The 15,525-nt window shown below is 45.8% G+C and overlaps 1 protein-coding gene across 2 annotated transcripts in view; it reads right to left on the bottom strand.

The window, feature by feature from the left end:
* Nucleotides 1–10,795, bottom strand: part of TINAG (tubulointerstitial nephritis antigen) — a 251,607-nt gene extending 240,812 nt beyond the window's left edge. For both annotated transcript variants that reach the window (XM_075338453.1, XM_075338455.1), the window contains exon 1: nt 10,414–10,795. In XM_075338453.1, coding sequence (XP_075194568.1) covers nt 10,414–10,795 — 382 coding nt within the window. The remainder of the gene's footprint in view (nt 1–10,413) is intronic.
* Between the last annotated feature and the right edge of the window lie 4,730 nt (nt 10,796–15,525).

The following is a 15,525-nucleotide window of genomic DNA, read 5'->3' on the forward strand; positions in this document are numbered from 1 at the left end:
AACATCCCAAAAACTGCCATCACACTTTTTTTGCAATTTTTCCACACTTGGAATTTTTTTGCTGCTTTCCAGCAAAACTTATGATTTCATTTAAAAGTACAACTTGTCCCGCAAAAAACAAACCCTCATATGGCAAGATTGACGGAAAAATAAAAAAGTTACGGCTCTCGGAAGAAGGGGAGCAAAAAACAAAAACGCAAAAACGGAAAGTGCCCCGGGGCTGAAGGGGTTAATATTTAAATTCAAAGAAAACCATATATGTTTGGGGTCTACATACTCACACTGACCTGGAGAATCAATATACCAGGTCACTTTTACCATAGAGTTAACATGGTAAATAAAAAAAAAACAAAAACACAATAGTGGAATTGCGTTTTTTTGGTACTTTTACTTGACTTTCTTGCTTTTTCCATTTTCTAGTACACTATATAGTAAAATGAATGGTTTCATTAAAAAGTACAACTCGTGTTGCAAACAACAAGCCCCATTTTGCTATTATATTGACAGAAAGTTATGGCTCTCTGGAAAAAGAGGATGAAAAACGAAAGCGCAAAAACAGAAAGTGGCCATGGTGTGAAGGGGGTTAATAATATATATGTTCTTATACAAAAGCCAAATAATTAGAGACTAGTGAATCGATTCTAAAAAAAAATCATTTTTTTAGAATGTTAAAAGCCTCAGGCAAATCTGAATCTTACATAATTTGAAAAATGGAAGCTAACCGGATTCTGAGGGACAGGAAGTAGTTAAAAAGTAATAAACTGCTAATTTCACTTCACTACAACCATCCACATGCTTAATCCACTGCCTCAGCTTCAATTTCCATATTCAGTCCTCCATTTAGATTATTTTTCCTTTTCTTTTCCCTCACAGACATACCTCAGACCCCAAATGACAGCATGGGGTCTAGTCACCAGTGGTAGGGCCTACCGGCAGACCCAATGGGAAGAGTAGACATAAAAGAAGTAGATTGGAAAACAAGATGTGGCAGAGAAGCAGAGGTGAAAAAAGTATATACAGGGGCAGGGAAAGGAAAGCTTAATAATATTGTTATTTTATTAATCCCTTCCTGGCAGACTCAATTTGTACTAAATGTATTTGTTGCAAATCTAATTTCTCCCCCGAATCTTACTGAATTGAAATTTGAGAGATTTGTTCATCCCTATTATTAATCCACTGTCACTAAGTAATAATTACTGAACAATAAGACATGATTGTACAACTTGTATATACGTTTCTTGTATCATTCTTCATTTGTGTCTAAAAGAACAATACACTCAAGACAGAATCGTTATCAGGTTTTTCTAGTTAAAATTTGGAGACCGCATACTGCATTATTACTAATGTGACGGAACATCAAACAAAATTTATATAACCTAGAATAGATGTCTTTACAACTTCTCTTTATAAAAAATTAGCGTTCATCTTAAAAGTTTCATGTTTAAATAAAAAAAATATCAATCATACCATTATATCTATCATTCAGTATCTCTGTAAAGACTTATGGCAGAGCTTTTTGTGCATGGCCTGCATGGTAGTGTCCGCAGGAAATCCCTAGCACTGGCTAGACCTCAACATACTGAGCATTTTCTGCTGGGAGTCATATGTAAGAAGTTATTCTCGCCTAAAAACAATAAATCTGGAACAGAATTCCTCTGTACATATAGAATCTAGTAGTGCATACCTCATTTTTTTTCCTTTGACATTATATGGAATTTCTTTGTCGCTCCATTGGGAGACCCAGACAATTGGGTGTATAGCTACTGCCTCCGGAGGCCACACAAAGTATTACACTTTAAAAAGTGTAACCCCTCCCCTCTGCCTATACACCCTCCCGTGCATCACGGGCCCATCAGTTTTATGCTTTGTGTTGAAGGAGGCTGACATTCACACAATGCTCCACATTTTAGTCAGCAGCAGCTGCTGATTATATCGGATGGTAGAAAAGAGGGCCCCTAACAGGGCCCCCGGCATGCTCCGTTCTCACCCCACTGAGTCGGCGGTGCTGTTAAGGTTGAGGTACACATTGCGGGTACACAGGCAGGAGTCACATGCCGTTTTCCTTCCCCATTCCTTAGGGGCTCTGGGTGAAGTGGGATCCTCACCGGTCATCCAGCCACTGGGACCGGGCTCCCTCCGCAGCCCCAGGGGGAATCTGCCGGACAGGAGACTGAGTATCGTCAGGGACATGGCCCTGCATCTACAGGTACTCTGTGTCCCCTTTGGGACGGTGCATGAAGCACCTTGGACTCAGACGCTGCAGCGACTGCGGTGTGGATTTTTTGACCGGGACTACCGCGCCGACCGTGCCTGTTTGCCGGCCGCGGTTTTTACTTTAGTCCCCGGCTTTTGCGGCCTAGTATGTTACACTCCCGCCCCTGGGCCTGCCAGTCAGGGGGAAGGGCGGGACGGTCGGTATGACGCCGACGGTGAGGGCTGGAGCACACTTCGTGTCCTCCTCCCCCCTCACTGTTCACTATGGGGCGCAGATTCCCGCACTTTTGTGGTTCCGCCCTCGGCTCCCTCCTCCCCTCGGAACGCCGGCAGCCATTGTTATATGGCTCTCAGTATGATTCTGCCGGTGGAGAATCGCAGAATGTGCTCTGCAGCTGATGGGAGAGGGGGTTCCTAACCGGTCGCCATGCACTGGGACCGGGCTCCATCCGCAGCCCCTGGGGGATTCTGACGGACAGGAGACTGGACATCGTCAGGGACAGAGCCCTGCATCCATAAGGTACTCTGTGTCCCCTTTGGGGACGCTGCATGCAGCACCTGGGTTGCAAACGCCGCAGCGGTTGCTGTGTGGTTTGTGAGAACGGGACTACCGCGCCGACCGCGCCTGCTTGCCGGCCGCATTTTTAACTTTAGTCCCCGGCTCTTGCAGCCTAGTACCATATACTCCCGTTCCCGGGCCTGCCAGTCAGGGGTAATGATGGGACGGCCGAATGGACGTCGGCAGTGAGGGCTGGAGCATACTTGGTATCCTCCTCCCCTCCTCACTGTGCACTGTGGGGCACCAGTTTCCCAATCGGGTGCTGGCCACCCTTGGGTGCCGAAGTGTATATATATATATATATATATATATTTATATGGTATATGATTTCACTGTTCGGCAGCACTATTTGCTTTTGGCTATATGCCCTCGCTGATTACTAAGAGGTGACAACAGCAGGTCGTCCGCAAACAGTAAGGGTGCCAGGGCACAGGCTTTCTTTGCAACCTGTACCTCTTGTGCGGCTATATTGCCGGCAGGTTCCACCTATCATTGCAAATGCATGGCCCCTGGGGCACTCACTCAGCCGGAGCCTCCGGCACTGGTGGGACCCTTGGCTCAAGTGGTACCACTGGTTTCCACTGCACAGATGGCAAGGACAGAGTTTGCACGTTTGACTGAGCAACTCTCTGAGCCGTTTGCACATTCCATGGCCCGGTCTATGAACAGAGGGGCTGCTAAGATACTGGAAGCTTTGCTGTCCAGACCGGTAACACAGGGCCAGGGCGCTGTGAGTTCATCGCTCCCAGGCCCCTCTGGGTCGGTACAACAAGGGGCTCCTGGGGTAACACCCAGATCCCACGGTGAGAACTCCGACACGGACCGCGGCCTCAGACAGGCTAACCGGGCTCGCTGGGAACCTTCCAACGCTGTTCGGGGTCTCAGCTTGAGGACTCTCGGGAGAATGAAGCGGAGGTCGCAGCTCAGGGCTCTGAACCTGACGTTGCTCTCAATCTGGATACACCTGAAGGGGACGCCATAGTAAATGACCTTATAGCGTCCATCAACCAGGTGCTAGACCTCTCTTCCCCATCTTCTCCTATGGAGGAGTCGGCCTCACATTGGGAGAAACACCAATTTAGGTTTCCCAAATGTACACGGAGTGCATTTTTTCGATCACTCTAACTCCAGAGAGGCTGTCCAGAAGCACAGAACTTTCCGGACAAGCACTTTACTAAGCGCCTTAATGACACACGTTACCCTTTCACTCCTGACGTAGTTAAGGGTTGGACTCAGTGTCACAAGGTGGATCCTCCAGTCCCCAGAATGGCGGCTAGATCCGTAGTATTAGTGGCAGTTGATTCATCTCTCATGGATGCCACTGACAGGCAAATAAAGCTTATGATGAAATCTATCTATGAAGCCATAGGCGCATCTTTTGCTCCGGCCTTCGCAGCCGTGAGGGCACTCCAAGCTATCTCAGCTTCTCTGGCTGAGATTAATGCGGTCGTCGGCCGCCCCAAACCGCATCCTCGGTCGGTGGCAGGCTCTCCCGCTTTTGCGACGCATGGTGGCCACATTTCCAAGACCGATGGGTGAGAGACATTCTGTCTCACGGTTACAGGATAGAGTTCAGCTCTCGTCCTCCGACTCGTTTTTTTCAGAACATCTCCGCCCCCCGAACGGACCGTTGCGCTTTTTTCAGGCGGTGGACACTCTGAAAACAGAAGGAGTGGTGATCCCCGTTCCCATTCAGGAACGCGGTCGCGGTTTTTACTCTAATCTGTTCATGTGCCAAAAAAGGACGGCTCATTCCGTTCCGTTTTGGACCTCAAATTGCTCAACAAACATGTGACAACCAGGCGGTTTCGCATGGAATTCCTCCGATCTGTCATCGCTTCGATGTCCCAAGATGACTTCCTAGCATCAATCGACATCAAAGATGCCTATCTCCATGGCAGATCGCTCAAGAGCATCAACGCTTCCTTCGTTTCGTCATCAGGGACGAACACCTTCAATTTGTGGCACTGCCTTTCGGCCTGGCGACAGACCCACGGGTATTCACCAAGGTCATGGCATCCGTCGTAGCGATCCTACACTCTCATGGCCACTCGGTGATCCCTTACCCAGACGATATCCTAGTCAAGGCACCCTCACGGGTGGCTTGTCAACACAGTCTGACCGTTGCTCTGGAGACTCTCCAGAGGTTCGGGTGGATCATCAATTTTCCAAAGTCAAATTGGTCTCTGACCCAGTCACTAACGTACCTCGGGATGGAGTTTCATACTCTCTCAGCGATGGTCAAGCTACCGCTGGACAAACAGCGGTCGCTGCAGACAGGGGTGCAATCCCTTCTACGGGCCCAGTCGCACCCCTTGAGGCGCCTCATGCACTTCCTGGGGAAGATGGTGGCAGCAATGGAGGCAGTTCCATTTGCGCAATTTCATCTGCGTCCTCTCCAATGGGACATTCTCCGCAAATGGGACAAGAGGCCGACGTCCTTGGACAGGAACGTCTCTCTGTCTCTGGAAGCCAAGACCTCACCTCAGTGGTGGCTTCTCCCCACTTCTCTGTCGAAAGGAAAATCCTTCCTGCCCCCATCCTGGGCTGTGGTCACGACGGACGCGAGCCTGTCAGGATAGGGAGCGGTTTTTCTCCACCACAAGGCTCAGAGAACCTGGACTCCGACAGAGTCCCCCCTTCAGATCAATGTTCTGGAGATAGGGGCAGTGTATCTAGCCCTCAAGGCGTTCCATCGGGGGCTCGAGGGCAGGCAGATCCGCATACAGTCGGACAACGCCACGGCGGTTGCGTACATCAACCACCAGGGCGGCACTCGCTGTCGTCAAGCCTTCCAAGAAGTCCGGCGGATTCTGCTGTGGGCGGAGTCCACAGCCTCCACCATCTCCGCGGTTCACATTCTGGGCGTAGAAAACTGGGAAGCAGACTTCCTCAGTCGCCAGGGCATGGACGCGGGGGAATGGTCTCTCCACCTGGACGTGTTTCAAGAGATCTGTTGCCGCTGGGGACCGCCGGACGTCGATCTCATGGCGTCTCGGCACAACAACAAGGTCCCGGCATTCATGGCACGGTCTCAGGACCACAGAGCTCTGGCGGTGGACGCCTTAGTTCAGGATTGGTCGCAGTTTCAACTGCTTTATGTTTTCCCTCCTCTGGCAATGCTGCCAGAGTGTTGCGCAAGATCGGGTCCGACTGCCGCCACGCCATTCTCGTCGCTCCAGATTGGCTGAGGCGGTCGTGGTACCCGGATCTGTGGCATCTCACGGGGGGGCAACCGTGGGCGCTCCCAGACCGACCAGACTTGCTATCTCAGGGCCATTTTTCCATCTGAATTCTGCGGCCCTCAACCTGACTGTGTGGCCATGGAGTCCTGGCTCTTAGCGTCCTCAGGGTTGTCTCAAGATGTCATTGCCACTATGAGACAGGCCAGGAAACCAACGTCCGCCAAGATCTATTACAGATCATGGAGGATATTCTTAGCCTGGTGCTCTGAGAGGGGGTTTACCCCCTGGCCGTTTGCCTTACCCAGGTTTCTTTCCTTCCTGCAATCGGGATTGGACAAGGGTTGTCTCTCGGCTCCCTCATAGGTCAAGTCTCGGCGCTTTCCGTGTTTTTTTCAAAAGCGTCTAGCCAGGCTTCCGCAGGTCCGCACGTTCCTGCAGGGAGTTTGCCACATAGTCCCACCTTACAAGCGTCCGCTGGAACCCTGGGATCTCAACATGGTTCTACGGGCTCTTCAAAAAACCACCTTTTGAACCGCTGCGGGATGTCTCTCTATCACGTCTTTCGCAGAAGGTGGCATTTCTAGTGGCGGTTACTTCACTCCGTAGAGTGTCAGAGCTTGCAGCGCTGTCATGCAAAGGCCCTTTCCGGGTATTTCACCAGGATAAGGTGGTTCTGCGTCCGGTCCCGGACTTTCTCCCTAAGGTGGTGTCCACTTTTCATCTCAATCAGGATATTTCCTTACCTTCATTTTGCCCTCATCCAATTCACCAATATGAAAAGGATTTGCATTTGTTAGATCTAGTGAGAGCACTCCGGGTCTACGTGTCTCGCACGGCGCCAATGCGCCGCTCTGATGCGTTCTTGTCCTTGTCGCTGGCCAGCGTAAGGGGTCGCAGGCTTCCAAGTCAACCTTGGCTCGGTGGATCAAGGAACCGATTTTTGAAGCCTGCCCTTCTTCTGGGCTTCCGATTCCTTCAGGGCTGAAAGCCCATTTTACAGAGTCGTGGGTGCGTCCTGGGCATTGCGGCACCAGGCTACGGCTCAGCAGGTGTGTCAGGCGGCTACCTGGTCGAGTCTGCACACTTTCACGAAACACTATCAGGTGCATGCCTATGCTTCGGCAGATGCCAGCCTAGATAGGCGAGTCCTTCAGGCGGCGGTCGCCCACCTGTGAGAGGGGGCCGTTGTTTCGGCTCTTTTTATCGGGGTATTCTTTTACCCACCCAGGGACTGCTTTTGGACGTCCCAATTGTCTGGGTCTCCCAATGGAGCGACAAAGAAGAAGGGAATTTTGTTTACTTACCGTAAATTCCTTTTCTTCTAGCTCCTATTGGGAGACCCAGCACCCGCCCCTGTTCCCTTCGGGCTGTTTGTTCTTTTGTGTACACATGTTGTTCATGTGGAATTGTTCTTTTGGTTCATGGTTTCAGTTCTCCGAACATCCTTCGGATTGAATTTACCTTAGACCAATTTATAAGTTTCCTCCTTCCTGCTTTGGCACCAAAACTGATGGGCCCGTGATGCACGGGAGGGTGTATAGGCAGAGGGGAGGGGTTACACTTTTTAAAGTGTAATACTTTGTGTGGCCTCCGGAGGCAGTAGCTATACACCCAATTGTCTGGGTCTCCCAATAGGAGCTAGAAGAAAAGGAATTTACGGTAAGTAAACAAAATTCCCTTCTTTACAGAAAATATAGTTTCCTGGCTCCGGATTTAATCCTGTGACCTTGTGTACTGTGTAGTCGGTTTCCTTCCTTGCTGAGCCACAGCCTGGTCAGTCTCAATCCAAGTGCTGGTTTGTGGTCATAACCTGTTTTCTATTGGTCATTATACAGTATCTGTCCAATCATATTTCGGGTGAGGCTAGTTATTCTCTCCTTTTGCAGCCATTTGCTGTTGGTTATGTTTGTGTCATGCTGTGTCTTACTCTACACTCACCAAGTGTCATGGCAACTTATGACCCTGTTCACACTGCAGAGTCTGATAACCACCTTGTGCTTGTAAGTTGCTCAGTCAGAGCCCAGTGTCAACCCGTTTTGTGCTCACTGATCAGTCTAGCAGGAGTTAATTCCTGCTGTTCTGTGAATTGCTGCTCGGGTCACAGGTTCCTGAAGACCTATCAACCACCTCTGCCCTTTAAAAGATGGTGAAACCTGTTCCTCCATGCTGATTATAGCTCTAACTTTGCTCCAGAGACACCGGTCATTGTGCATTGTGATCCAGCTATTGGTGAACTGCTGAGTGCTATTTGGTGTACTGTAGAAATATCCTTGTTGTTTATTTCCTCCTTGTACTTTATTTCTCCCTGAGCACTTATTGTCTTTACCCTTTTGTGTGCTTGCAGTGAGTTTGAGCTTTAGTTTCTCCCAGTCTGTCTGTTGTGGGATTCATCACTCTGTCCCGGACATCCCCGGGGGTATTAGACAAGGGCTGTTCAGGAGATAGAGCCACACTGGTAGTCCAGACCTCTTCACAATCTGAAGTTCCTCTGAAATAAGGGACAGCTTAGGGTCCCTAGCCTGAGGGCTAGTCTAGGTACCACTATTCCCAGTTACCGTGTCACACCCTGTGATCATTTTTTGCTAAGTGGATTCTACAAAAGAGTGCCAGCCCTGCCTCCAGGGATTAACCTGTTGACAGAAATCAGTTTATATTTGCTCTGTGTTTTCTCCTTGGTCTAACCTGCACCATTCTTTTGTTTATTGTTAGGTGTGTAGAAGTATATCTTTGCTTCCACTAATAATTTCTCCTTTTTCTACTTGTGCACATATTTTGTGTTTCCTCACTTTGGTCCTCAGTCTATCTCTGCACTCTCTCCTTCTCATGGTTGTAATGCTTAGTCACCTTCCACTTCTGACTCCCTAAGGCCTAAAACACACTACCGCAAAAAAAACGTCCTCGTGACACGGTCCGTTCTTCGGGTCCGTGTTCCCTTTTTTTGCGGCGTTTCTCCGGTACGTATGGCATCCATGTTATGGCGTATGCGAGCCGTGTGTGCGTGTGGAATGTCCATATTGACATAAAATACGTACGTGTGCTGTCCGTGTGCTGTTCGTTTTTAAAGGCCCGCATTCTTACCCAATTAACGATTTTAATCATTCATCATGAGCTCCTGGTGTTGTTGTTTGCTTTCAATTGACCTGATAGATTGGAAACAAGTGTTTCAAATTTTGTGATGAAAAACAGACACGTACGATACGTGCTGAACACGGACATACTCCGTGTGCGGTCCGTGCAGGCACGGACCCATAGACTAAAGCGGGTCGGTGCCTGCGTGCTGCCGGCCAAAAACAGACATGTCGTCCATGTAGAAAAGCGCACACACGTACTTACGACACGGACACATGTTCCGTGTGATTTTACGTGCGTGTGCCATCTACCATTGATTAACATGGGTCTCCGTGTGTGCATGTCTCCGGTACGTGCAAATACGTACCGCACACGTACAAAAAAAACGGATGTGTGTTGTGGGTCTAAATGATGGCTGCTCAGGAAGTCAGGTCCATGTTGTGGTTTTTTAGTTGTGTGGCTAGGGATATTTCAGACTGTGCAGGTACCATTAAAGGCTAGGGATACTTAGTCTGTGCAGGAATCAGTAGGGTACGTGTGGCAGTTGAAAGATTGTCCTTTTTCCCCATTTACCTGTGTTGGAACACGTACATGTGTAACAATCAAGTACAGATACAGAATTAGTAGTACAAGACCCAATGATTTCACATTGGAAACAAAGCCATGTGCATAAACCCATATTATAAAATACAATTGTTATGTAATTTAGTGAATGAAGATGATGCATTTGTAGCGCCCCTGACTACATCAGGGTGCTACAGGGAACTGCATCCTGTACCCCAGGGTGCAGGGCCTATCCCCCCATGGTTCCAGGTTCCCACCAACAGTGTCACTGACATCCGCACAACAAATCCCAACCACACCTCACACCAGGACTGGACAGACACACCAGTTGGTTGGTCAAGTTGGAGCACGGCCGCCCACCTAGGGGTCAGGCAGACTGGTGGGAGGAAAGACAAGGAGTTGAGAATTGGCCCTCTGAGAGTGAGCAGCAGGGGAGTTGGAGCTCCCAGGGAGGCGACAGGTTGGGTTGCAAACGGTGGTCCGGGACCACAGGAGTCAGAGACCAGTATTAGGAACACTGGACAGGAGTGTAACAGATGCAGTCTAGGAGGACTGTTGGCACCAGAAAGCCCAGCCACCTTACCGGTACCGAGCACGGCAGGGTACTGGACCCTAGATCAGGGAGATATATATATTTATATATATATATATATATATATATATATATTTTTTTTTTTTTTTTTAAATATATGTATGACTTTGTTCTATATTTCTGTTTATTTAGATAATACAGATTTTCCTTTATCACTGATATACAAGCAAGCTTAATAGCTACAGTCTACTTCACTGACAAAGACAGCATGCATACAGGTGTTACCTTACCCTTTCCATCAGGGTTTCCAGGCAATAAAGTTAGTGGGGCATTCGTTGTTGTAGGCTTCCTAATGTTTTGTCCAATGCAAATGGTCCAAAAGTCTGGGCAGCAGTCTACATGTCCCAATGGCTCTTGGTCACAAAAAGTGTCACAGTAGCATGTTGCATTTTTCCCAATGTAGAACAGGTTGCAGTCATCATTTCTACTGTCACAGCAGCCATTTGTTTTGCAATAATTGTCTATTTCAAGTGATCTTCTTATCCTGCTGTTCTTTACCAGCATGTTTTCTTCTGCAGAGTAGAGGTTTACCATGAGACGTCTTTTAGAAAAAACCTCTCCAAAAAAAAATGGCATTAGGAAAAATAAGTATATATTATACAATTGGCCCATTCTCACAAAGAAGCAGCTGCTCACCATCTAAACTAGAATTTACATGAAGAGTAACATACAGTCCTATTGAATGTGAACTTTGTTAGGTGATTTTGATTAACAATTAACTAGTGTTATCAAGTGATCAGCTCCAAAATGTGAAAAAGCTATTAAAACGTGCAAACACCATTATATGGCATAGAGGCCGCAGTCCTATAGACTTTGAACTTCTTCATTACTGTGAAATACATTGTCAACTGTAGATCATTCCTAAGACTTACAAATCTATGCACATATTTTTTTTCCATTTTTGTTTCCACAATCTATGAATTTCTACTGAATGAATGAAATTCTCTGTCATATTTAATTCTTTTATGCATCTCTCAAATTAGTTTGTAATTAGTGATGGGCAGAATAGCAGATACTCGAGATCGGCGGGTCAAACTGGATTAAAAAAAAGCCCAGTTTGGGTCCGGAATGGATCCCTAATATCTGGCCAGATACCGGTCCCCATGAAAGTCTATAGGGATCAGAATCCAGCACTTTAAAATTATAATAGAAGGGAAAGGAGGATTAGAGCAGTTGTGTTATACTTATGAAGTCTCCACATGGCTCTGTTACTTCCGGCGCAGCTCATTATCAGTCATAGATATTCACTGCTATGGGGAGATAAGGTATGCACACCAGTGACTATGTAAGGGGAATACATGAAATAGCAGAAATTGCTGTGTGAATACTGACTTGAAAAATCCAATAGCTATATGTAAGAGTGAAAATGTGAAAAATGGAATCTGCATTACTGCCATGAACATATGAATCAAGAGAAATTTAGCTACTGAATTGATCAATGCAATAGAGCCCCAACACTACGCCAAAGTATTTCTCTACGTTGGGGTCCCTAGCTTGTGTGTGTCCTCTCATGCAGTTAAAAAACTTACCGTGTATGGGAAGCTGAGACCCAGGCTATTTATGCGTATGATATGGATTGGCAATAGGTGTGGTTGGGGAGGGTTCACAAACGAAAAACTACTAACAAATAAGGAATAACGTTTGGAACACCATTCTAAGTCTGAACTGGGTGCAAAAACCTAAAAAAACATCACCCCATATAGATATTCACTGCTTCCCCCACCCATCAGCAGTCTCCACATCTCTGATTAGTTACAGTCAGACGTGCCCCCACCCTGTGTAGCAGCGTGTCTGACTGCAACCAATCAGAGGCACTGTGTGTGCATCTCCATTCCTGTAAAAATAAATAAACAAGCAAATTGGCATAGGGTACCCCTATATTATGATACCCAACACAGATAAAGCGTACATCCATAGGCTGCATTCCCCAGCCGTGAGCTTACCTTGGTTGTTTAGCAAAATAAAAGGAACTTCATGTGGGTATTTTTTAAATTTAAATAAAGAATCTAAAAAAAATGGCGTGTTGTCCCCTCAATTTTTATACCCAGCCATAATAAAGCCGACAGCTTGGAGATGCTATTCAGGGAAGGACCATGTTTATTGGATCCTCCAGCCTAAAAATAAGCAGCCTGCAGCTGACCAGGATTGTCGCATCCATTAGATGTGACAATCCCGGAACTTTACCTGCCTCATTCCGATTACCATGGTGTGGTGCAATCGGGGTAATAAGGGGTTAATAACACAGCTGCCACTAAGCCCTAGATTGGTAATGGCGGGCTGGCGGGCATCTATGACACTCCCCAAATACTAATCTGTGAGTTAAAAAAAACAAACACTGAAAAAGTCCTATATTTGAAATAAAATACAAAAAGACACCCTCTTTCACCCCTTTGTTTCACCCTAAACACCCAGGTCTGATGTAATCCATAAGAGGTCCCACGACAATTCCAGGCTTGCTAAATCTAAAGTGACAGCGTACATACATAGGACATCACGACCTGCTTTGAGCTTCAGCCAGAGAATAAGCCACACGATGAGCGGTGACATCACTTGGGTTATTTGTATTCACAACTGGAGGTTCTCACAGTCCTCCACCTGTTATCGCAGGTAACTTCATCTGAGGTCGCTCAGTTCAATGAAGTCACCTGAGGTCAAGTGCTTCCTCTTTCTTCTTCCTGATTCATATGGATGACAACACAGCAAAGTATTATTATGTTTATTTTTTGTCGTATATACATTTAATAGTGTAATAGTCTTATATTTGTTGATATATGAGATTTTTGTGATAACATTTCCATGGATTGTAAATATGTGAATATGTATATATTCTTGATAAATTCATTTGTCATATTGCTTTCCTCAATTATGCTATATCTGATGGTATGCCCCTTTTTTCCCTCCCCTTTTCCTCTATAGCGACACGTCATGTCTGTCGCATTAAATGTCTGTCTCATCATCTTCCGTATATAATCCACACCCTCTCCATGTAGTTTTATGTGCACCTGCATTGTGTTTTAAAAAAAAAAAAATTCTCTACAAAATGCAAACCAAAAAGTGTTCATGGAAATTTCCTTCACTTGGATATATTTGGGGCACCTAGTAACCCCTTTCCATTTGCACCTCGCTCAACAACTGTGTGCAAATCAAAAAACTCCATAATTTGATGGTTCATGCATGTAGTAGTCAAATTATTGAAATTGCTGCCACTACTGAGTCTTTATTTTCAAACTAGCTGTACTACCCGGCTTCGCCATGGTTAATAACTGCTGTTAACAAACTAGAATGTATTAATAAAAATGTATTCTGCACACAAAAACCACAAAACAAATAGATATAAATGTAATTATAATGTCTGTCTTCCCCTCTCTATATATATATATATATCTCTGTCTCTCTCTCTATCTCTTTGTCTGTATGTCTCTTTCCCTGTCTGTCACTGACTGTCTCTGTCTCTTTCTCCGTCTGTCTCAATCTCTTTCCCTGTCTGTCTATCTATATCTTTCCTTGTCTGTCTATCTATCTCTGTCACTTTCCCTGTCTGTCTCTTTCCCTGTCTGTCTCTTTCCCTCTCTTTCCCTGTCTGTCTCTTTCCCTCTTTCCCTCTTTCTCTTTCCCTGTGTCTGTCTCTTTACCTGTCTTTGTCTGTCTCTTACCCTGTCTGTCTCTTTCCCTCTCTTTCCCTGTCTGTTTGTTTCCCTGTGTCTGTCTCTGTCTCTTTGTCTGTGTCTGTCTCTTAACCTGTCTCTCTCTTTCCCTCTCTTTCCCTGTCTGTCTCTTTCCCTGTCAGTCTGTCTCTTTGTCTGTGTCTGTCTCTTTGTGTCTGTCTCTTACCCTGTCTATGTCTGTTTTTTACCCTGTCTGTGTCTGCTCTTTCCCTGGCTGCATTGTGACATGCCAACATTCCATTTAAGGGCGTGGCTGCACATTTTTCTGAAGTTCTGGCTGGACTGTGGCTCCCAGCTCCATTCGCTTTAATGAAGGCAGGTTTTTTGGTGAATAACTGTAAAGCGCGGGGTTAAAGTTTCCCCTCAAAACATAGCCTATGACGCTCTCGGGGTCCAGAAGTGTGAATGTGCAAAATTTTGTGGCTGTAGCTGCGACAGTTCAGATGCCAATCCCGGACATACACACACTTACACACACATACATACATACACACATTCAGCTTTATATATTAGATGAGAATACCTAAGTCCTTCTCCTGCTCTGTAGTCCCAGGTTTACTTCCATTTAATGTATTTGCAGTTATAGGATTACTCCGTCCTAGGTGCATTACTTTACATTTATCAACATTAAATCCCATTTGCCAAGTATCTGCCCATTCTGACATCTTCTCCAGATCTTTTTGTAGTATTGTACTATCAAGGTCAGTTTTTAATATCCTACATAGTTTGGTGTCATCAGCAAAGACTGACACTTTACTATCAATCCCATCCAAAAGGTCATTAATAAAGAGATTGAAAAGAATCGGTCCTAGCACAGATCCCTGCGGCACCCCACTGCTGACTATAGCCCATTTAAAGAATGTACCATTTATGACTACTCTTTGTTTCCTATCTTTTAGCCAATTCCTTACCCAGTTGCATATAGTTTCCCCTAGTTCTTGCTTCCGGAGCTTTAGTATAAGGCTATTATTTGGTACAGTATCAAATGCCTTTGCAAAGTCCAAATAAATCACATCAGCTGCATTACCAATATCCAGGTTTGCATTTACCAGCTCATAGAACCCCAACAGGTTGGTTAGAAATGACTTATCTTTCAGGAATCCATGCTGTCTGTCAGTTATTATATTATTTTCTGCAATATATTTTTTCATGTCATCCCTTAAAATGCCCTCAAAAACTTTGCATACTACTGATGTCAGGCTTACTGGATGGTAGTTGCCTGGATCTACCCTTTTACCTTTCTTAAATATCGGTACCACATCAGCAATCCTCCAATCCTGAGGCACCAACCCTGTTACAAGTGAGTCTAAAAAGATGAGATACAGCGGTCTGTCGATTACGGAGCTCAATTCCCTCAATATTCGTGTTAAATTAATTATATTGGGTGGTGAACTTTGATTTTTCACTTGTTGAATGATCCCTGGTACAGTCAGTTCCTTGATGAACACAGATGAGAAATGCCTATTTAATATCTCAGTCTTTTGTTTGTCCTCTATAACTAACTTGTTATTATATTTTAAGGGGCCAATACTATCTTTTGTTTTCCTTTTGGCATTAATGTATTTATAAAAGATTTTGGGATTTATTTTAATGTCATTGGCGATTTTTGTTTCAGTAGCTAGTTTTGCTTGTTTGATTTCTTTTTTGCATTTCCTATTGATATCTTTATACTTCTAA

The sequence above is a fragment of the Anomaloglossus baeobatrachus genome, chromosome 3 (genome assembly GCF_048569485.1).
Source record: "Anomaloglossus baeobatrachus isolate aAnoBae1 chromosome 3, aAnoBae1.hap1, whole genome shotgun sequence".
Lineage (NCBI taxonomy): Eukaryota > Metazoa > Chordata > Amphibia > Anura > Aromobatidae > Anomaloglossus > Anomaloglossus baeobatrachus.